Source organism: Cloeon dipterum, chromosome 3, assembly GCF_949628265.1.
Source record: "Cloeon dipterum chromosome 3, ieCloDipt1.1, whole genome shotgun sequence".
In the NCBI taxonomy this organism is placed as follows: domain Eukaryota; kingdom Metazoa; phylum Arthropoda; class Insecta; order Ephemeroptera; family Baetidae; genus Cloeon; species Cloeon dipterum.
In genome coordinates this window covers 8,451,797-8,475,201 of record NC_088788.1, presented here as the reverse complement: position 1 = coordinate 8,475,201, position 23,405 = coordinate 8,451,797, and the positions used below count along the sequence as shown (strand labels likewise).

At 39.9% G+C, this 23,405-nt stretch overlaps 2 protein-coding genes across 2 annotated transcripts in view; both read right to left on the bottom strand.

The window, feature by feature from the left end:
• The window catches only part of LOC135940517 (suppressor of lurcher protein 1-like), a 28,038-nt gene extending 10,794 nt beyond the window's left edge, over nucleotides 1-17,244 (bottom strand). The window contains exons 1-2 of the mRNA XM_065485437.1: nucleotides 17,134-17,244; nucleotides 14,094-14,280 (exon numbers count right to left, since the gene is read on the bottom strand). Coding sequence (XP_065341509.1) covers nucleotides 14,094-14,280; nucleotides 17,134-17,194 — 248 coding nt within the window. The 5' untranslated portion in view covers nucleotides 17,195-17,244. The remainder of the gene's footprint in view (nucleotides 1-14,093; nucleotides 14,281-17,133) is intronic.
• Nucleotides 17,245-20,263: 3,019 nt separating this feature from the next.
• LOC135941421 (3-oxoacyl-[acyl-carrier-protein] reductase FabG-like) lies at nucleotides 20,264-23,154 on the bottom strand. Its single transcript, XM_065486936.1, has 7 exons — nucleotides 22,364-23,154; nucleotides 22,145-22,294; nucleotides 21,419-21,675; nucleotides 20,827-20,896; nucleotides 20,728-20,764; nucleotides 20,601-20,664; nucleotides 20,264-20,529 (listed from the first exon to the last, which is right to left on the bottom strand). Exons 1-7 carry the CDS (start codon nucleotides 22,554-22,556, stop codon nucleotides 20,371-20,373), a joined length of 930 nt encoding a protein of 309 aa, XP_065343008.1. The 5' UTR covers nucleotides 22,557-23,154; the 3' UTR covers nucleotides 20,264-20,370.
• Between the last annotated feature and the right edge of the window lie 251 nt (nucleotides 23,155-23,405).

Sequence of the window (23,405 nt, the reverse complement as noted above, 5' to 3'; positions counted from 1 at the left end):
GCTGATTTTAATTTGGCATAATGGAGCTCTTTGATCAGCGGCCTTTATCGGCGAAATTACGGCCAAACACACACACTCGCCCAACTTTGCCAGCAAAGTTTGCTCTCTGTGTGCGCTACATAGTTGTGCAGGGTGAAATTTCGACATGCATGCCCCCGCTATCTCTCGTTCTTTGGGGAATAAACATAACATATGTAATAGCTATACGTGCGCCTCGCACACAGTCGAGTGTGTGTGTGTTTAATATGTGCCCTCTGCGATGTACTCCGAGTGCACACAATACCTATACTGTGTGTACATGTTCAAGTTTTAAGCAAGAAAGTAAACTTATGAATATTAATTTTAGGCGAAATAATATTTTATGGTTTAAATTTTAGGGTTTTAAAGATAATTTAAGATTTAGCGGAGTTTCAATGATGCTTAAATTCAAATTTTAACTGACTACACCAATAAGTAGCAAGACCTTTTAGATGTTAAATAATTTATAGCTGTATATTTTGTGGAACCTCTTACCATAAATTCGAATAAATTTATTATTTACTCAAAGTCAGATACATTTTCGATACATTAGTCATCTCTCAATTATTGGAATATCGTTTTTAGCAACAAAATATCGGTCTTTTTCGTTTTAGGCAACATATCAAGTATTACAGCCAAATATATCTTTAAAAATCACACTGGAATTAAGCTTTTTGACAGTGCCTATCGATTCCTGAGGGACAAATTAGTGCAGGATGGTTGGAACTTTGACAAGTCGTGACAAAAATTGGTGGTAACGTAAAAACCGTTAGATTTTGGGGGTTTCCAACGATCCAAAACCAAACAAAAAGTGTCACAGGAACATGCAACCGGCAGTCAATCAGAGAAAGGAGCGATTCTCTAAATGTTTTTATCGTTTTTATTTTACTCTTGACTCAGAGTGCTGGACTAAGTTCGAGACAGCAGTGCCACAGCGACATCCAGCACAATTAAGCGACAAGACTGGCTGCTGGCTACCTCCGCTGGCCGTCGCTGTGGCGCTGCTGTCTCGATCTTATTGTTTGTCCAGCAATACGTCAAAAAGCCAATCAGAGAGCTGCTTCCTCCTCTCTCTGATTGGTCGTTGGCGTTCTTGTGGAACTTTTTGATATAGGTTTGTTTAAAAAGCCACCATAGTTAACGGTTATGCGTTTCCGCCGATTTTTGGCACATTCTGTCGAATTTTCGACCGATTTGATCGGCTATTTCAACCCTCAGGAGTGGATGAGCGTTTGTTAAAAATGAAATTCCAGGACAACTTGAATTATACCAAAAAAGAACAACCAGGTTTGACCATTTTTCGTGTTTGGAATGGTTATAATAGGCTTTTACAAGCAGTTTTCGGCAGTTTTAGACAATTTTTCTTGCTTTTAGGCCGTATTTGGTCGTAAAACTAAATGATTCGTTCTACTTTTGGAGCTGAAAATATTATCAGATGCACAGAAAAATATTAGACGGCTTTCTTTGAATTTTCAAACTGTTATATACACTTATAATAACACATTTTATAAATTCACATAACAAAATATATAAAATCGGATCAAGACCCTTCTTAACTGGCACAATGGAACCGTGAAAGTATGTCCTCTTTCTTTCTTTCTTTCTTTCTTTCTTTTTGTTATCCACCACGTGCAAATCTGCAGACAAAACGCGAAAAGCACCGACGAGTCTGATCCGAATTGGCAAACACGGTTCAAAGAAAAGAGAAGAATCGAAATCTGTCGGCTGGTTTCTTTTTTTTTTTTGCGGCGCTGACGATGCGATAAAGAGCGAGGTAGGGAAAAAAGTGGAGTCTGCGGATTGATTGTTGCCGCTCGCGCCGAATTTGGCTCACTCTGAAAGAGATAAGCCGACGGCGCTGCCGCCGAAAAGAAATTCGGCTAATTCTTTTCTCATGCAAAGCTCTCTCTCTCTCTCTCTCTTCTTTTTATCTCTGCTGCTTTTGAGGCCGCCGCCGCGTCGTCATCTTGGTGGTGAAAGGAGCCGCCCCCGCCTCCTCCCGGGGGCTGTTTTTTCAAAGCGCGCGTGTGTTTACTGGCGCGTGTTACACTCTCACTTAGCCAAAGTTTGCGCCCGAAAATTTGCATTCACCGCCGCTGCCAACGACGACGACGAAGAGGAGAAACAATTATTCAAAAAGTTGCTCGCTAATAAATCCAGGCCGAAATGAGCGCACGGCTTAATTCTTTTTTACTTTTTCTTTTTATTCTCGAGCCAAACGACTCGCTAAATTGCTGATGTCGAATTTGTTTTGTAAATCAACTCAGCACTCCTTCATTAAATTTGCATTTGGTTTGTTAAGCAAGATGAGAATTTATGCCGTTCATGCGGATGGAAGGACGAGAAAAAAGAATTTTAAAAAAGACGCAAACAATATTTCATCCAGTTGGTGCTTTTTTTCTTAAAATGAATTGAACGATTAACGCCATTTTGTTTTAACAATTGATTGAATTGTTGCAAATCATAAAAAATGTATTTTTGAAATGAATATTTTGGTTTTCTGACAATCAATCCAAACAATTATTTTTATAATAAAAAACGGCGTTAAATAATTGCTGAATTCAGAGGCCTTTTAATAATTGATTTTATTTTCCTACACCTGACGTTTAAAAAAACTGTAAGTGCTTTTAAAATAAATATGTTTTTTTAGAAAAATGTCTTGGAACCTTTAACACGTGTATTTCTAAGTCTTGATTGGCAAAACAGCGTTGCGTCGTTCTTCAACCGCAGTGTGCATGCAGTTTTCTGATTTGATCACATTCGATTGGTCGGTATACATACATCGTTTGTTTGTTCCGTGTTTGTTCGTTCGTTTGGTTCGTGTTTATTGTTTGCCCGAGTCTGTCTGTTTGAACACCTCTCTGCCTGAGCGAGCGAACGCGGCATTAGACACAATTGCACGGATGTGTTTTATGCAAATTGCACTCGCGGCCGCCGCCTCATCGGAAGGCAAGTCGATTGTAAAAGTAAATAAAAAGCAGCCGAGCCTGAGAGCGAGCGAGCGAGCGAACGAACGAGAGAGCAAGCGACTATGCAGCAAAAGCGGAACGACACACAACAACGGGGACGTGACAAACAGCCGCGAAATGCAATACACGCGAATATGATTTATGCTATTTTATAGGTAATAGTTGATAAATTCCGAAGAACACAAGAATTTAGAAATAAGAAATTATTAAGACTTGACAAAGAGCTGAAATATGTACAAAGGGAATAAAAGTTGGAATTTTTCTGAATATTTCCGGTTAAATTAACTTTTAAAGAAAAATATCCAATAACCATTATTTATTCCGATAAATAAAATGAAACAATTAGTTGATTGTTAGAAATATATCGATTTCTAAATTAGAGTGATAATAGTTTTATTTTGTTTGGATTATTTTGTAATAATTCTGTTACAAAAAATTTTACAAAATAAAATATTTAAAGTGAAATTTGTTAAATATATGCCAAAGTGAACAATATCAAAAGAGTTTATCCATGCTTCCGGACAAAATGTAAAGAGCTTTTCACATTTAAAACTTAAATTTTGTAAAAATTATACAAAACTCAAAATTTACATTAAAATGAATGGATGACCAGATATTTAGTAATGACGAGAGAAAATTATTTGCATTCACTCAAAAAAATGTGAATCCTTTTTGAAATTCAATTTAAATTTCAAAATGGCATATTAGTGACCTTATCCTTTGACCTAGTAAAATATTTCCTACACGTTGATTGTTTAGCAAAGTAGGTTGATTAAAGTTGAGTTCAATTCAGCTTCATATATCTTTAAAACATTCCGCGAAATTGCCAATTTTGTTGTTAAAAGCCTAAATTTCGGGGAAATTACTCAAAATTCAGAATTTAATGAATATTCCTTGAGTCAACGCATCCAATTTAATTATAATATTATGTGCAACGGTGGTTAAACGGGAAAATTATCGTACAAAATGTTTCCTGAATTTTAATTTGGAAAAAGTTTGACTGCCCTGCCATTTAATCTTTGGAGCAATAATATGATATACATTTTTCGCTCTTAAATTTTCTCCCTAGATTTTCGAGGACCAATAAACAAAAATTCGAGTGTTTGTTGTCGTTGTTGCGTCAAATTTACGAATTCAAAGGAATGCGCTGAACGCGAATTGCGAGAGGTGGCGAGGGCGGCGGGCGGGCGGGCTGGAGCGGCTGACTGTTTTCCGCACGTCCCCGGCGCGGTAGCAGCTCCACCCTTGTTTCTCATATATAATAAATGCAGCAACATCAGTCTCTCTCTACTCGCTACTCTCACATATTCGGCCCGGCCGCTGCCGTCGTTGCTGCATGCCGTTTCTGCGCAAACACACGCGAGAGAGCGCGGGGCTTCTTTCGCTGCTTTCTTCGGCGCGGCGCTCTTTAAATCTCACTTTAAGCCTCGCCGCCGCCGCCGTTGCCGCCGCCGTCTTTTGTGAATATTCATTAAAATATGCGCTGCGTCGTCGTTTTGTCACACACTGCACTGCACAAAAGCAAACAGCCAAATGAGTCGCTTGAAACGCGCGCTCGTCCGTCTTTCTTTCTTGTCCCTTTCTCTCCCGCTCCAGGCCAAGAACGCATCTCACGCACGCACAGCCCTTCACATTCAATTCTAAAAAATTCGGACAAACGCCTTTGAAAATGACACTCTTGACTCTATTGTCTTTAGTCTTTCCTCATTAAATCCCTGATAAATTCTGATTTGGACACCATATTTTAAAATTCAGATCAAAACGAGTTTTCTGTTGCCTTTAATGGCCCACTGACAAATAAAATTAATTGTCGGGACAGATTGTCGAGCAAAAACTATTTTGTAGTCGATACAATGCAAATAAAAGAGCTGCCTGTACTTTTAAAAAATCGAGAAATGAGAAAATTTCATCAAACAAAAGTCAAATATTTTATTTTGGAGCGTTTAGGAGGATATTGAAGTGGTTTTAAATAGTTTGAAGACACAAGTTTTAGGGAAAAATTAAAAAAGCGTAGCCGTGGTTGAAATTATTTCAAAAGACCCCGTAACTTCCTGCGCTAAAGGTGCTCTCGTTTGCTGCGTCACTGCATAATACACGTGCCGGAGGAGCTGTTGCTGCTGCCTTTTAAAAATGTATAATATAGACTCGCTATCTGACTGACTGCAGCGCAAGTACATACCCGAACTTGGGCAATAAAACGCCGGTGAGCCAGGAAAATTGATTTGCAATTAAGCGGCAAGTTTAGGATTCGTCGCCCAGCGAAAGGAAAGCCGAGAGATGATGCGCGCGGCCTAATTCAATTAGTCCAAAGTTTATCAAGCCTTGCTTGCTTGCTTCCCTTACCCACACACGCACACGCTTCTTTACTTCGTACTCGGCAATTCACTCGGCAACAAATGTTGTTCGCTCGCTCGCTCACTCGCTCCCTGCGAAAAGTTGCAAAAGGCCGGGACCACCGCCGCGTGCATGACTCTCTCGGGATCAGCAGCGCAAAATCGAAGACCGAGAAAACCCAGGAATATTGGATCCAGAACACGATTGCTTCCCGTGCAACAGTTAATGAAATAAAAATTGATTTAAATATGTTAGGTACAAAAAGATAGACATATTATTGAAATGCTAAAAACAGTAATTTTTATTTTTGAAGAAAGCGACGAAATTTCTATGTTGACAGAGCATATTGATTTCTGGGGATCGACTTACAGTTGGCAGTCGAATCCCTCCGTCAGCAAATCAACATGACGGTGTTGAAAATCGGGGGAAACGTAAAAACTGTTACTTTGATGGTGGTTTATCGTCTGAACCTAGCAAAAAATGCCACAAAAACGCCAGAGACCAATCAGAGAAGGGAATAGTGCCCTATGCTTGGACGTAATGCTGAATTAAAATCGAGACGACAGAGCAAAAGTTAGCCAGCAGTCACCTTTGTCACTTGATTGGGCTGGCGGTCGCTGTGGCGCTGCTGTCTCGATCTTAGTCAAAAGCCAATTAGAGAATCGCTCCCTTTTTTGATTGGATGCCTGCGTTATTGTGGAACTTCTTTCTAAAGTAATGGTTTTAAGGCTTCCGCCGATTTTCTGCAAAAATAAATTTTCATGTGGTTTTTCATTAAATTTAAAAGCTTTTTGAATTCTGTTGGTTATATAAATACGCTTTGTACATCCAGAGAAAACATTAAAATTCGTATATAGCGTATTTTATTTAGACTAACCCAAAAATAAAATCGTGATCGGTTCAAATTGCGTGAACTCGAATGCTCACCGTCAAAATGTTGTTTGTATTTATTTGCGGTTTAGACAAGATCGATATTATTATATTGACTTGTTTATTGTTGGAGTTAAAACAAAGAAAATAATGCTAGAAATAACAATCGGAGCTGACAAAATAATACAAAAACGTAAAATTTTAGCTCTCAAATAAAATGAACAGTGAGCACAGTGTGCTCAATAGGAACGTGCAGGATGAAAATTTCAACAGCAAATAGTGCCCGCTCTTTGATGCACAGAGTTTGAAATGAAATACCGCATACGTTTGTTTATTTTTCAATATTTACGCAACCATTGGCCCTTTTCCTCGGGCAGCAAGGTCGAATCGAATTTAATTTTAATACCCGCGTACACGTTTTAGTTCATTTTTGCTCTCTTTGATAGAAAAAAGTGTAATTTTCGTTTGCGAACGATGATCCGTTTCGTAGAGAAAGGGAATTCGGGAAGAGGAGACGAACAAAGAGAGAGAGAGAGAGAGAACACGGAATGGGAACGCGCGCGTGTGTGTATGTGTGCAAATCGTTACGAGCTGCGTGGCCGGGGGAGAAAGTACACACCACACAGAGGAGAGTAATAAAAAAGAAGCTCCGGCGTTTTTGAATATGCTTTTCCACCTGAAAACTATGCTTTTTCCAAAGCAGCGCAAAAAGAAGCTGGTATTTGCGCGAGGAAATTGAACAAAAAGCAGCAGCGTGTGCTTGAAAAGCGAGCCAACCAGCCAGCGTGTGTCTATAGGGAGGAATACACACCGCACACACCGCCAAAGGGTCGCCCCGTTTCCTCTCGAAAAATTGTCTATCAAACTCAGAGCTTATACCATCCGGTTTTTTCAAAACTAGGTTTTAACGGTTTTTACCACTCAATTTTTACCAATTTCCTGCAAAGAAACGCAAAACATGAATTTATTTTATTTTTACCTTGTGAAAATTTAAAATTTGCGGTCGGAGTGGTCAAAATTTCCTCTAGTTTGCTTATTTTTTCTTTTAAATATCCCTTTTCTGCCTCAATTTTACTAAAAATGTTGTCTCTAACAATTTTTCTTAACGAGGTCATAAGATAATAATAAGAAAATTATTGAAAACTGAGGTGAAAACATTGCCTGCAAGAAACTAGTTTAAATTTTAAAAAACGCTTACTATACCACTGCATTTTTGTTTAAAAAGTGCGGGTTTTTTTACAACCTGATCAAACTGTAGAGTAATATTGTTTCTTAAATTATTATGTGTGAGCAATAAATTAGTTGGATACGGGAAAGAATACTGTTGTATTTATTTATTTCCATGTTAAAAATATATGTGCATTTAATAAGGCGGTTGTTTTGACATTTAAGACAAAAATAATAATAATTTAAATAAAATAAATATTGAAAATTTGATCAAATATCTATTTAACAAACTGGTCAATACAAAAGTGCATGTGTCATTGAAAAATTACTTTGGCAACAAAATTATTCTAATAATTAAATAGATTTATTGAAAGTTTCGGAATCGCAAACAAGAGCTGGTCAAAGAGAGAAGTCATCACTTCTCATGGTGGCGAAGATGCGTAAATTTTAGTTTCCTCAGTTTCCTTAGAATTTTAGACAAAAAAAATCAGGGCGTGTCCTGAATATCAGCGGCCATTGACACAATACATATATAACCTCAAAAAATGGCCGGTCTCTTTGTCCAGCGCTTGACGGCTAACGAGGCGGCCGATTCAAAAAATTCGAAGGCTACTGATTTTCAGATTTTTCACCAGAAAATATCAAATTACTCTTTTTCAACATCCATGTCCTTAAAGGTGCATTTAAAAAATTTATTTTTATTCAAAAAATGCAAAAAAAATCATTTTTTAATTTTCTTTAATAAAATTGTAAAAGTAATTTTGATGGTAGGGCAGTCCTTTGATCTTTTAGTCCATCCACCGCGGAGAAATAGATTTTCGGGGTGGACGAGGGCTGCGTGGCTGGCGTTGTGGCAGCTATGGAAACATCACGTATACATACATGAGAGGCGAGGGCTTTTGCTGCGCTGTAGCCGTGCCATTACGGCGTGCAGTGTGTGGATTTTGCAAAGCCATTGTACGCGGGCACAATGCGAAGTTGGAAATCAGCAAACACCTACTGCCTGCCTGCCTCGTGCCCCAGCCCCGGCCTCGCGGTCACGCCAGTCTAATTAATTGTCGCGGCTAATTGAAGCGAAAATTATTATGTTGCGGCCGCCACAACGCTGCTTTGCTTTGCATTCGTCTCCCAGCTAGTAGTTTGCTGTTCTCTGCGGGCGGCGAGGCGAAAATTATGGCGTGTGCGCGGCGATGAAAGTGAAAGAATTCATCACCACGCCTGCAGCACGCAGAAAGAGAAAAAATCGTCTCTCATCCCCCTAAGGCCGCTTTTTCCCCCGCTAATTCGCAGAAGACGAGGAAAAATTAGCCCCTTAGCCGCGTTTCGTGCCTGAAATTTTGATCTACTCGAAAGGATTTATCAGGAAGAGCATCATTAAATAATACTAGAATGGCAGTTACAATCAAGATCTAGAATTTGGTAAAAAAAATAACAATTTAAAAAAAATATAGGAAGGAGATTGTTTAAAATCGTTTAAAGAAGCATTAATTTATTAAGTGTCTATCGAAATTACGGTTAGCAAATTTTCAGTTTATTTTTTTCGATTTTTATCGAGTTCAGTTAATTAGAAATTCATGATCTGCGCAGATTTGATTAACTGATGAATGAGCACCCACAAAAAATTCTTTAGTAGTCACCCTGAATTTCCAACTGGAATTTTTCATTGGAATAGACTTAAAAAACCACATTCCAATTTGTATTAACGAATAAAATTCCTGCCTACTAATCAACTTTTAAAATTTTCGTATATATTTGAAGAACATTACTTGTTCTGTTTCTAAATCGAATCAAAGCATTCCATGAACATCCTTTTTCCCATTTCGTTTTGCTGGTGAGTGAGCGTCGTATTTGTAAGAATTAGTCGGTGGCGCGATGCCAAATTGCGCGGAGTGGCAATTTGCATTCGGTGCAAAAGTGCAAGCGAGCGAACGAAGCGAATGCACTCTTGCGCAATTAAGCGCCGGCAATGCGAATGCTAATTCCTGCAGACCCAGCAGCGAGCGGTTTGATCCGAAAAATGAGACGCTAATCCTATGCCCAGTTCTTTTCTCAAGCGCGGAATTGAACTAATGCAACATTCGATGTTTTTCCTGCGGATTTGCAGTGAATTGCAACTTGGCACTTTTCCCCCCAGCCGCGACGAGCGGCGTGTTTTGTTATTTTCTTTTTGTCGATTGCAAGCTTTCACATCTGCTCTTTCTCCGATGGAATGGGTTTAAAAATTGTTCTGCTATACGATTTGCCACTCGCTGAGAGAGATTCAAGCTGAGTTTTTTTTTAAATACATAATCGGCGGTTGCTCTAAATGGGAAAATGCTTCATTTTACAATCAGTTGTGACCTCAATTTCAAGTGGCAAGTTTTGTGATACAAAAAATTGGTCAGTTTGGAGTATCTTTTAAAATTCAGACTTTTTACAGAAGTTTTAATCATTCTGAAAATGTTTTATTCAATTATAGCTTGGAGTAGTAAATACAAAAAGGCTTTATTAAGATTTAATTTTTTTAATTTTTTTAACAATCAAAATATTAAATATTTTTGCAAATTTAAATTAAAATGTCAATTGTTCCCAGAAAATTAATTTCATCTAGAATTAACATGTTATTATATTGTCATGGAAAATGTGATTAAAATTTGTTATTTATAATGAAATGAGAAAATGGCTAACCATGCAAAAACTTGCAATTAAAATACTATTATAATAATATTTTATTGAAGATGCGGGACACAAAAATATACGATTTCTCGGATTTCTCCATTATAATTTCAAAATAAACTTTTCCAAAAGGTTGAATCCTATCTGGAGATTGAAATTTGTACATCACAGGGAAACTTGAAAATATTCACAATTTAAAGGATTTTGGACCGTTATATAAACTGCAACCCTAGGTCTGCAAGTCAAATTTAATGGTAATTATTTCCTAAAGATGTCGATAAATAATCAAATTTTCTCCTAAAAGTAACACAATACATTTTACTGTTTAAGGAAGACTGTTGTGTTTTGTTTCGTAATTGAGGCAAATGAACGCGTTCAGTTTTCCTCATAAGAAGGAAAACTTGAGAGTTATCAAGTTTCTGGCGGAAAATAAAACAATCATGCTAGCTGAATGCGTGTGTGTTTTTCTAATAGGAGCGAGAAAGACACTTTTGTCGTCGGGGAAAACGACGACGAGTCGTCTCGGGGGCAACAAACAAGCAAGAAGCAAGCAAGCGCGAGGATCATTTTTCAAGCGTGAGTCGTTAGAGCAAACGAGCCATTTGACGAGCCCAAGACAAAAGCGGGGCTAAATTCGGCAAAAGTTGCTCATGGGGTCGAGAGATGCGATTTTCCTGCAAACTTTGTCGCAAAGCAAACATTGTATTATAACAAATGCGCCTCCAACTTTTCGTCTGCTCGCATGGCTTCCTGCGCGCTGCCATATCGATATCAAATTCGGCGACACAGCTTTCATTCCCTCTCATTTGCATCTCCCGCTGCGAACCCTGACAGTTCAAACTGATGAAAACCAATATCGCCGAGCAAATTTCGCGGAAAGCACTCAGATGAACTGCTTTTCTTGCGTTTTATGTGCTGTTCAACTGCCGAGATAGCGGCGGCCTCTGGAGATTTGGCGCGAAATGTTCAAAACTGCTTGGAGAGAAATTTTTGGGAAACCGCTTTAATAAAATAAACAAGAAGTCGGAAAGTGAATCAACGCAGCACAATTTTACAATTGCTTAATATCGCGTCTTATTAAACAACTTAGAAGTTCCAAAAGTTGGTATAGGACAGATTGAAAATAATATCGGGTCACTAAAAACATAAAAAAAAGACTTTCTTACATAGTTAAAGTCACATAAAATCCAATCAAACTCCAAATAGGGTGACTTTTTATAGCCCTATTAGCTCTCGTTTCAATTCCCAGCAATTTTTATTAAAAGTAGTACGGGCATTTCATTTTCGACAAAGCCAGTCGATTCCTGAGGGAATAATAAGTTAATTACTAGGTCGATGATTCGACATATCATGTTGAAAATCGGCGAATAAGTAATAACCGTTAATTTGGCGGTTTTTGGTCTGAAACCTGGTATAAATAATTCTACAAGGACGCAGGCAACCTGGATTTTTTACGTAGGATAATATAGGATTAAGATCGAGACTGCAGCGCCACAGTGACAACCAGCCTTGCCGCTCAATTGCGCTGGTTGTCGTTGTGGCGCTGCTGTCTCGATATTAGGCCAGCGTTGCATTCCATCAGAGAACCGCTTCCTCTGATTATAAGCGTGCGTTTTTGTGACACTTTTTGATAGATATAAGATCAAAAACCGCCAACGTATCAGCTTTCAAGTTTCCATCTATTTTCGGCAAGTGCGTTGACCGATTTAATCTGCTGTCAATATCCTGATTCAACCCTCAGAAGTTGGTTTGCAGTGCCATAAATGTATTTCCTGTACTACTTTAAACTCAATCTAACAGTAAAAAGATAATAATAATCCTGTATCATCTATTTGTCGTGTTACAACCTCATTTCACTGATATACAGTTATAGCACACTTTTAATACCTGCATTTTTCATTTAAACAGAGGATAGTAAACTTTTTGCTCCTCAGTTTATTAATCCCGGCAAATTTTATGACAAAAAGGAGCAAAAGAGAAGTGGAAATAATGAATTACAGAGAGTGGATATTGCGTCAGCAGCGAGTAAACGAACGAGGAGCATGGTGATGGTGATCAGAAAGTTTTAATCATTCCACGCGCGGATTGTGCAAATTGGATGAGCAAACTTGCGCCTCAGTTCGCCTCCTGGTTCTCGTCGCGTCATATTTCCCTTTTTTGATTAAACACGCGTCAATTATTAGTTCATTTCGCCGAAAGACGGGCAAAGAATAAAACAGCCAATTTTTTTTCGTTCGCATCGCTGGGAAATTTCGAGAGATATGAGAAAGAGGGCAAAACAATCTTTTTGTTTCACGCGCGCTGCCGGCCAAGCGCGGTGGTGAAAAATGGAATATTTCAGCTTAAAGGAGAAGCGCTGCAAAAACGGGCGCGCGGACAAAAAACCACTTACGGGGACGCGTGAAAAATGCCCTCTTTTGTCAGCATTTCCAAAAGCCCTACTTTCGCCATCCATCTCGATTTTACACGCACAAATTTTACTCCCCTCTAAAAGCCTAAGTACCAATCCTCACACGAGTGCCGAGTTTAAAAAAAGCATGCGTTTTAATTGAAGGTAAATAATTTACGAATTGCCGACTGGTTCAATTTGATGCCAGGCAAAGAGCGATGCTTTGCCGTAATTAATTTGATTTTTTTTTATCGCAGGGTTTTTTTCTGGAAGGGGCACTCGGAATGGAGCAAATGCGTGTCGAAAGAAAGGAAGGGCCTGCAGATACACGCCTCGCCAGAAGGAAAAAAAATCGAGAGTTTGGGGTCGCTAGAGACAAGGGGCGGAAAAGGGCAAATTGGGGCGTGCCAGGCCTCGCCAAAAGCAAGGGCATGATGAGAGGTTTTTCTGCACAGCAATATTAACACTGACTGTATTACATTTTATATTAAATGTGACACTAAAAATATATATAACCTACTGTGTATATCATACAATGTTTTCTCTTCGTGCAAAATACGAAATAAAAAGGAACTGAAATATTGATCATGAACTCCCAGGAATATCTGGATGCTCTTAAGACGCAAAAACTTTGAATTTGCGTTCAAATAAATCAAGTTGGATCAATTTTGTATCAAGCCCTGTCACCAAATTGATTCTCAAAAAGTCTAATTTTCTTCAAAATGAAGTGTTACCATTCTTATAGTCTGGCTTTTGTGGAATGTCTGCTCCAAAACCATGTTCCCACAGACGAAAACTGGATAATTAATTAGTCCACTCATTTGACTTTTCCAGCACTGCACTCACTGAAAACACCTGAAAAATCCAGCGGCTTGAACTTGAACACATTTCGCGGCGTGAGTAAAAACAATCACACATGATAGGCCGACTTGGAAATTCTTGACAAATCACGTGCGCTGTACTGATTTATCTGATTATTACGAGGATAAGTAAGTTGAAGAACCAGGAGCACACCGCTTATTCTTATAAATTCCCAAATGATCGGGAATCCCAAATGATTTTCCGTTTTTAAGAGTAACGTGTTTGGCCATGAAAAAGTTAGCCAATTCAATTAGCAAGACGTTTACTCTCACTTCTCACTAATCAGATGGCGAGTAGCGGGTCGGTCTTTTCAACATATTCTCGCATCTCGCACGTCTCACTATCAGCTGGTAATGCATAGAATTCGCACGGAAAGTGTTCACGTCGTTTGCATTTTTGCAGTTGTATTTCAGATATTTTTTAGTGAGTGCAGTGGCGTAGTGCCAGATAAGTTTTAAAATGAGCAGTGATAAGAAGTGGACAAAAATGTGTGAACGTCATGATCGTGCTGTCCAGCACAGTCCAATTTTTCGGAACGTGCGATGTCGGAAAAATAACAATGGAGGCGAAACTCTTCACGAACCAGACCAGTCGCAGTCGTGAGTGTTAAATTTTTAAAACATTCTTTTTTCATGTTTCATTCACTTTTTGGTTTCTAGCGTGAAACTTTTCTCAGTTTTACCGAAGATTTATGGACTCTCTATGTACATCTTATTATGTATATTTTATTTTTATTTATTTTTGTAAATGAGACAAGAATATGAACTGAGAACAATAATCATAGTTCTGTCGAAATCAAAGATTTTCGTTTTGGGTGGATTCGTACTCACTCATGGTCGTCGTCGTTTGCTGTGAAAAGGTTGAACTCTGTGAAAACGAGCTGGACGCGCTCCTTTCCGCGGCCCTGGAACTCGTAGCGGCAGACGGAGCGCGGTGGGTACGGCTGCGGGAAGCCTGGCGACGACACGCTCCCGTTCTTGCCCGCGTCGCTTGTGATCACCACGTCACAGTTGCCCGCTGAAACAAACACCACCAGACCAAAATTTAATCCTATAAAAACCACACAAATCTCCTGGCTGCAAATTTTTTTTACAGAAAAACCGACATAATACCACGAAAACAATGTAAAAAAAATAATATTTCTTCATTTCTGATACTAAATTTATTTTTCTAAATTGTTAAAAATAGGAGAAGAACTCTTCTTGCACATTCCATGAAATATTTAAATTGTTTTCAGTCCATCTGAACTTTAATTAAATTGTGCCATGGCCTAAAAATGCAATTATTCGGAGGCTCGATTTTTATTTTTTGTGTTTTGGACGATCGCGGAGGTGGCGATCAGTGAGTGTCCGGGCGTGCGAGTGGTGCAATGCGCTGCACCGGGGGCGGGTGGCGAAGTCTCAGGGGAGGCGCGCAGCCGGTCGCTAGGTCAGTTGGCGCGCGTCCAATCGATGCATGCCGCCGCGTCCGACGATGACAATTATCTCCTCGGCACGCGGCCCCGGGGACACTTTTTTCCCTCGGCCCCGCACTTTTTTGCGCGGGAAAAATTGCGCCGCCGCCACCGCCAACGCCACGGCCGAGGTGATAAATGGGGTTGCGTGCGTTGCTCGCCTGACACAGCGCCATAAAGGAGCCGCAGCATCCTCTCTCTGCTCTCCTGTTCTCTGCACCTGCCTGCACCGAAAATCGCGACTTTTTCCATCTCTCTCTCTCTCGCCGCGCGGCCAAAGGTAAATTGATTTTTTGTGTCGGATCCATTAAGGCGCGCGGCCCTGGGGAGATTTGCGCCCCAAAAATGCAAAAAGCATGCAAATCTCACTCAGCTGCCCGCCTCGCGCGCGTCTCACTTTCACCGCGCAATTGACATTTTGTTCAAACCGAGAGGAAAAGGATCTAAATAAAATGCTTGATTTTTTGGGGAGAAAATTTGTGTTATTTCTTGGCAGGCCGGTTTATAAACGCGGCAAAAATTGAAAATTCTAAACGATTAAGAATTGTTGACTGTTAAAAAGTTGATCGGTAGTTTTCAGCAATGTGAAATGATCAAAAGAAGATCAATTTAAATTCAAAATTTGCCAATTTACTCCAAAATTTAAAGCGCTTTACTATATTTTCTTGGTTGATTTCGATTCCTCTCTCATCAAGATCTATCCAACGGTACATCGTGGCACTTTTTGGGGAATCTCTTATCTCTTTGCTGTGAAATAAAATGAGCTTTTAAATAAGGTGGGACAAATCTCACCATTTGAACTTTGCAGCTAGCAACTTTTTCCCCAAAACTTTACTCTGCTATCTAGGTCAATTATATGGCTTTAACTGGGGCTTCAGAGGATTAGCTTTATGCATTGGCAATAGTTATTTGATTTCAAATGACTTGATGAAGCTTATTGATTTTAAATTTTACTCGAAATATTGGGTCAAACTAAAAATCTCTTTAGGTCATCGTGAAAAATTGACTAGAATTTGAGAATTTGATTCATGTATTTCAATTTTTAATGTAGTTCAAAATGCCATGCTAATTTTCATTTCAGAGGTTTCCGAAATCAATTGTTGCTTCGCCAAATATTTATTTAAAATTTTAAGTTTTTGGACTTTGAAAATTTCATGTGGTTTAATTGTTATTAAATGTTAGAAAAATTCAAATGCAGCCACTACTTCAATAACATTAAAATTGTATGGTTAAATTTATGCTAATTATTAAAATGATTTTAAATAAGATTTTTGCTAACAGTAACTTGCACATTATTTTAAAAATTACCTAGACATTCAATAATGATTTTGAACAGAGAAAGCATTATCTGCAAGCAAAAACTCACTTGAGACAGAAATTGCCATTGAAATCTGCATATTTTTTGGACAGATTGCAATGAGAATGAAAAGAAACAAAAACGGGATGAGCGGTTAAAATTTTGGACGGTAAATTGGCAAAAATTTGATTTTTACCTTTAATAGACCTAAAACCCTCCACAAATCCACAGTAGCATACAGAATTACGCTGTTAGGAGTAAATAAGCGAATAAATGAATACTTGAAGCAATTTTGATCAGCAAAGCTTCTGCTGCGTTTGAGATTTTTAGGTGTGAAGAATTTTGGCATCAGATACTTTCAGAGAGTTTGAAAGCGACAGTGATAATTATTTTGTTGAACACGGAAACAATTTTGTGTGCATTTTTATGCATAGTAAACGAACAGATATTTAGAAAAGACAGTTAAAAAAATAAATTTGAAGCAAGACAAAGCTCAAATTAAAAATTTCCGTTAAACTTCAAGCGTTTGAAAGAGGCAAACACGAAAATCGGGATTTAACGGTCGCCAAAATAAGTAGAATAATAATTTTATCCACCCTACCTTTAAAACCTTACGTTTTTACAAGATTCTCGATAAAAACTGAGGAAAATCTAGAATAAAATCGGTGAATTCTGTATTTTTATGCCTATGTTTACTTGAAATTTCTGCTCTAAAATGTTAACTCACCGTGTTTTAAGGCTAAAATTATTATGGTTTCGGTACAACGTAATTTTTAAGGAGAAATTTGAAGTCATGAAAAAGATAGTCTGAACTTGCCAACCGTTAAATATATAATCTCACTCTGAATTCCGCGAAGCGGAAAATTTGCAAAGGCAAGTTTGAAGGCGCGCGTTGCGGCCGATGTTTATTCATGTCGGGGAGAAGGAAGACGCCGGCCGCGCGTTGAATACCTCGCTCTCTCTCTCTCTTCACGCCGAGAGAAAATTAATTACGCACGGAACAAATTAGTCCCTTTCACCCCCTGGAAAAAGGCGGCAAAAAGGGGTTGAAAATAAAGGGACACTGCGCGGCGATATCAGATCTGCCTTTGAAGTAAATAAAAAAAAAATCGGGTGTTACCTTTGACGTCGCGGCTGCTGGCGGCGCCGAGGAGCAGCAGCAGGAGCGCGAGGGCCTCCATCACTGGTCCATGACTGACTCTGCGTGGCCGTGGCTGTGCCTGAGTCGGGCGACAGGCGTGCTGTCGGGTGGCGGGGTGCGCAAGCGCCCCCGCCCTGACGCGCGCATCGATTCGCCCTTGGCGCGCGCTCTTCCCGGCTCCGACCGAGTCTCGCTGTTAATTAAATCACCACGGGGATCGCACGCCGGCCTTAATAATTCAGCCCCGCGCGCCGCAATTAAGCCCTCCAAGTAATGAGACACCGGCCCGATCGCACCCTGCCTGCCCTGCGCCAGGGCAACCCCTCACACCTATTTCTAACGCCTGGAATTGTGCGGAATGTGGTCGGTATGTTTGTCCAAACTTCAGGGTTTGTCAGCATTATTTACTCTGATTAACTGGAAACTCTTTTGCAAGAATTGTTGGAAATTTTTTTGTAGATTAACTTATGTATTTTAAACTGAATTAACAAATTTATATATAAGATATTTTTTATTTCAATATATTTTTGTTTTACAAAAAATTCAACTACATATTCATAGTGACATTTATATACTGACAAATTTCACATTTACTGAAAATGAAAAATAATAAAGATTTTAGGAAGCAAATTCAGTCATCATTTTGTCAAAATAAAATTTCATTTTACAAGACAATTTAGGAGTTTTCATCACCTTCATCGCAAATTATGTAATTGAATCAGTAGAAATAGAACGCTGTAGGAAATTGTATTTTTTTTTTACAAAATTTAAAGCTGCCCAGGAATTTCATTTTTAACAAATTCCTGAGGGTCGAAACAGGTTTGGCAGCCAGGGTTGCATTTGCACCACTGGTTTTTAACGGTTTTACCACTCAATTTCTACTAATTTCTTGCGCCAGAAATGCAAGAAATGAATTTATTCCGTATTTCCCTGTGAAAATCTAAAATATTCTCAAAATTTCCTTTACTGTGCTAATTTTTTTCTTTTAAATTGCCATTTGCTGCCTCAGTTTCTCCAAAAATGTATCTCCGATAGTTTTTGAAGTCGAGGTCAGGAGCAATTAATTAGAAAATCACCGAAAATTGAGGTGCAAACGTTGCCTGCAAGAAACTGGTTAAAATTTGATAAATAAAATAACCAGTTTTTACCACTGCACATTTTTTTAAATGCGGGTTTTTTGCAACCCTGTTGGCAGCCGACTCACACAGTCTAATTCGACTCAACGTGCTAAAAATCGGTGGAAACGTAAAAACCGTTGCTAAAAGGCAATTTTCGTTTAGGACTTAACACGAATTTATTTTGATATCAATGCACTTTTTGCCTTTTTAAATATAGGCGCTTAATAATTTGATTTCAACCTCGACTTAAAACTTTTTCGCCACTGATTGGATTTCATGAATTTTCATATCTATAAACTGATAAACTCTGGGAGATAACTAATTCTTTTTTGATCTCACTGAAATTGACTAGGCTGGCGTGACGATTTAAATAAAAAAATTTCATTTTCAAAACATTTATTTTTTTAAAAAATATAAGTATAAATAAAACAAAATATTATAAATATAATTTTTAATTGTGAATAATTCAAGCTATTCAAACTGTCTTCTAGGAGCAATGGAACTAAGCCATCCTCCCGATTTCCCTTGATCCCTGACAGGCAGACAATGAGAACAAAAAAAGCAAGGATTGGCTGGTTGACTGACAAGATTGGTATCCGCATTGGGGAGTCGATCGTGTGTCGGCGGGTGCAGAGGGCAAATAAAACGGGCGTCTCATTAGGCAGAGTCAACAAAAAAGACGGCGCGGCGTCGCTCCAGCAGCAGCAGCAGTCAAATTCGGAATTCCGCGAGGCGGGCTGCCTGGCGGGCGGGCGGGCGATTCATAATGCATGGCTATGGATCGGGGTGGGGCCTGCGTCGCCCGCGGGCCCCGCACCGCACCGGCGGCGCTGCGCACCTGTTGCCGCCTGCCTACCCCAACTCGAGCTGCGGCCGAGAGCAGAGAGAGAGAGAGAGAGAGCGGACACAGCGCCTGCGGTAACGATCGGCGTGCAACCAGCGTGACGCCAGCACCCGCCCGGTTGCATACCTCGAATTCCTTTCAAAACTGTTGAGCGGTCTCTATTTCTCTCTTGATGTCTTGATTTTTATTTTTACAATGAATATATGATCTAATTTAAAATCCAATAAATATACGAACAAAATAAATTCAAAATTATGATTTTGGATGGTTTTAAATTTTTAAACAAACGCATGTGGAACTTAATTTTAACCATCGCTAAGAAAATACCTCTTCAACTATTTAAATGGAGCAATCATGCACATCACTTAAAATCAACTGAAAATGGAGAGTTAAAAACAAAGATAAATTTACCATATTTGTAAAAACCCTTAGTGTTCGAAGCCGCCAACAGATAGCGCCACCGTATACTTTCCTAATAAATTTATTTTAATGCACTTCCGCTGCGATTTCAGACTCAATCCTGCCACTGTGTATTGTTCACTTAATAATTTTGTTTTCTTTTGACGTGCTGGAAACCAAAATCACTCCAGCCAATCGCCGTAGAATTTGGAAAAACTATTTTTAAAATATGAAATCTTTTCCAACGTTTCTACGGCGAATGGCCGGACTGATTTTGGTTTCCTGCACGTCAAAAAAAGTATATTAAATTAGGAATGCAGAGTAGCTGAATTGAGTTTGAAATCGCAGCAGAAGTGGCTTAAAATAAATTTAATACGAAAGTATACGGTGGCGCCATCTGTTGGCGGCTTCGAACACTAAGGGTTTATAAAACTTGTGAATTGGTTAAAGAAATAAAAATTAACTTAACTACTCTTTAAATTCCAATTGAAAATAACTAAACGTGAAAAATATGATTAGTAATAATAATTATATATTATCAAAACATTTTCAGTTCTCATCTTGAAATCTTTCAACAATCATACCAGCCTTTTTTATTTAATATTTACATTTCCAGAACTCTGTTCTGGGTCATTTCTGAAGAAAATCTGAAAAGAATTTGGCCCAAATTTTCGTTCCCATGCCAAAAACAATTATATCCCCAGATTAATGAGGGAAATTAGTGTCACTGATTGATGATAATTGAACATAGAGTAAATATATTTTTAATTCTGTCAGTCACACTGCTACAGTGATGGTTTTGAGTTGGCCATGCCATTGTACACATCAAAAACTTGGGAGGAGGCTCTCAGCGGATCAACGGGGGCACATTGCGTGTCTGCCGCCGTCCACGGGCAGGTTGGCGCCTGTGATGTAGCTCGCGGCGTCGGAGGCAAGGAAGGCAATGGCGCTGGCCACCTCGTTTGGGTCACCGGGGCGTCCAAGGGCATGTGTCTCCTTTGCCCGCTCCAGGAACTGAAAAAACCAAATCGTGACAAACCAGAGCAAGTAATTTTTACATTTTTCCTAGATTTAAAAATTCGCACCTTTTTGTAACTTTCCTCGTCGAGTCCGCCACGCTTCTGCAGCTCAGTCAGGGTGACCCCGGGGCTGTATGTGGAGGACAAATTTATTTTAATTTTACGAGCGTCGCACGAAAAATGTGGAACTCACTTGACACTGTTGACGCGGACCTTCTTGGGCGCCAGTTCTGCGAAAGACGGGCAAATTATTCAAATTAAATTGACGAGAGCAAGGAGAAGCAGGTCGTACCGAGCGCCACGCACCGGGTGAACTGGTCCACCGCCGACTTTGACATGTTGTACGCCAGCACTCCCGGGAACTGAAACACATTTGTCAATTTTTTACTAGGAAACACTCGCTCGTCGTTTTATTAACTAACTTAATAAACACAGCACTACATGACGAAAATAAAAAATAATAAACTTCTTAATGATGATTTAAGTTATGAAACGGCCAGAAATTTTCAATAGAATTATCAAGCCGCCAGTAGATGGCGCCTCAATTATTTTCTGGTATTTTCCCTGTGATTCTCTCCTTCTTTTACATTTTTTGGCGCTGTACAACAAGAATGGTTCAGCCGATCGCAGAAAAAGCCACAGCAAAGATTATTGGTGTTTAAAAATTAATATTCTGGTTTCTAACACAATTGGCTGAGCCGATTTTAAGTTTTCAGCACGTCAATATATGAAATCTCTCTACGCCAAGAATGTAAAGATTCAGGATTAAATTATAATATGTACCAATAAATTGTAAATGAACTGTGGTGTCTTCTGGTGGCTCCAAACACTAAAGATTAATATTTTCAATCGACCAATACAATCAAAACAAGGATATAACGAACCGATCTGATGCCATTGACGCTGGAGATATTGACGATGTTGCCCTGGGTCTTAACGAGGTGCGGCACTGCCAACTGTGTCAACTGGTAGATGGAACGCACGTTGGTGTTGAAGACGCGGTCGTACTGCTCCAGATTGGTCGTCTCAATGGTGCCCATCTCAAGAATGCCAGCGTTGTTCACCAGTACGTCCAGCCGGCCAAAATGCGCCACCGTGCTTTCCACGATCTGTTTTGTGTCTGATTCATTTGTCATGTCACCTGACACAAAATTTAAATGAAAATATTCATTAAAAAATGCTTAGAAAACCCCCAACAAACACGTTTCCTAATTTTTAAAAATATTTTTAGCTTTAAAATAATATTTATCTGTAAGAGTTTTATTTAACTCATTTTCGATATCAATTAAACCATAAATCAGAGCCAACACGAAATATAACAGTGGCACCACCTGTCAGCGAGGTTTAGAATTTGTACAGAAATGCCTGAAGAAAATTGCCATGTCCCATTGGCAGCTGCTGTGAAAATTGCAGCTCGTTAGGACGGTTTTTTACTAAAGCGCCGAGGGGAATAATAATTTAAAAGGAGGCTGTCGTTGCAGTGCATTCATCCGGGCTGCATCAAAGAGCACTTTGCCCCTTGCTTTATCCTCGTCGTGTCGCGTCGAGATAAAGACGAAAGACGGCGCTGGCGGCGAGTGAGCATAATGGGCAGCAGGTCCCAGGGGTACCTTTGAGGAGGAGCGGCTTCAGGCTGCCGGTCTGCTCGCACTGCTGGCCCACCCTGTTGAGGTTATCGAGGTTGCGCCCCGTGAGCGAGAGCGACGCCCCCAGCTTCGCCAGGTGCACGGCCGTGGCGGCGCCGATGCCCGAGCTGGCCCCTGTCAATTAATCGACGAATAACATGATTAATTTCGCCTTTGGCCGGCAAAATGGTCGACTGCTCTCACCGGTGATGAGCACCACCTTGCCCGCGAACGCTGCTGCCATGGTTGTTGCTGCGTGTCCGTCCGTCTGTGTCCCTGCGGATCGCAGCAGCTGAGAGAGAGAGAGGAGCACGCCCCCCGGGCCACGTGACCCCTGTCTGCCTATCGGAGGCGGTCGGTTGCGTAAAGCGGCGACTTTGCTCCTTTTGCCCTTCATTGAAGTGGTGCCATGCCACTTTTCCACTTAGCACCAGCCTTTTTCGCATGCAAATTCGAGTAGATATTTTTATTGCCCTTGCTCGTCCGTGTATAGACGGCGGCTAGATGGCGAAAACTAGTTTCTGCGACCTTTGATCTCGGCTAGCTGCCTGGCGATATTCCTCTTGCGCTCGCATTTATTTTTTGCCAATGCAGAACAGGTTTCGAGGCCGTTGTGGATATAAAAATGGTTTCCCCGCTTGCTCGCGCTCGCTCGCTAGCTCTCGCATGCCAATGTTTTTTTTTCATCCGTCGCACACATGCGTTGCCAAAATTATTTTAATTGAAGGTTTGCTCTTGGGCTAAGCAGACACGATAATTACTCCCGACGCGGCGCATATTTCATGATCGTAAATTGCATCACACAAAAGCCCTTTATGCGCGCGTCAAACGTTACGCTGCAAATTCGAAAAGTTCAAGGCGCGCCGGGTCATTATTCATTAAAGCCGGGAGAGACAGACGACGACGCCGATTGTTTATTCCTCATGAATCAAAGCAGCCGAGAGGAGCGAGCAAGGCTTTGATAACGCGCGCGACTGATTGCTTAATCACTTTGTGTTACATTGTAACTTTTTAAGTATGTGTTTAGTAAGCCTCTGTCTCGCTGTTTGCGTTTCCTATCAAACACGAATTTTTATCTGCTCTTTAATTGATGGGTAGGGCGTTTTGAAGCATATTTTGTTTATTTATATTTTTATTGAAAGAAATATTGGGCAAGACACTTGGAGAATTCCTGCGGTCCGGACGATTTTCGCGCCGGATGCCGGGACAAATGTGTGGCCAATTGTTCTTGTAAACACGCGGCCAT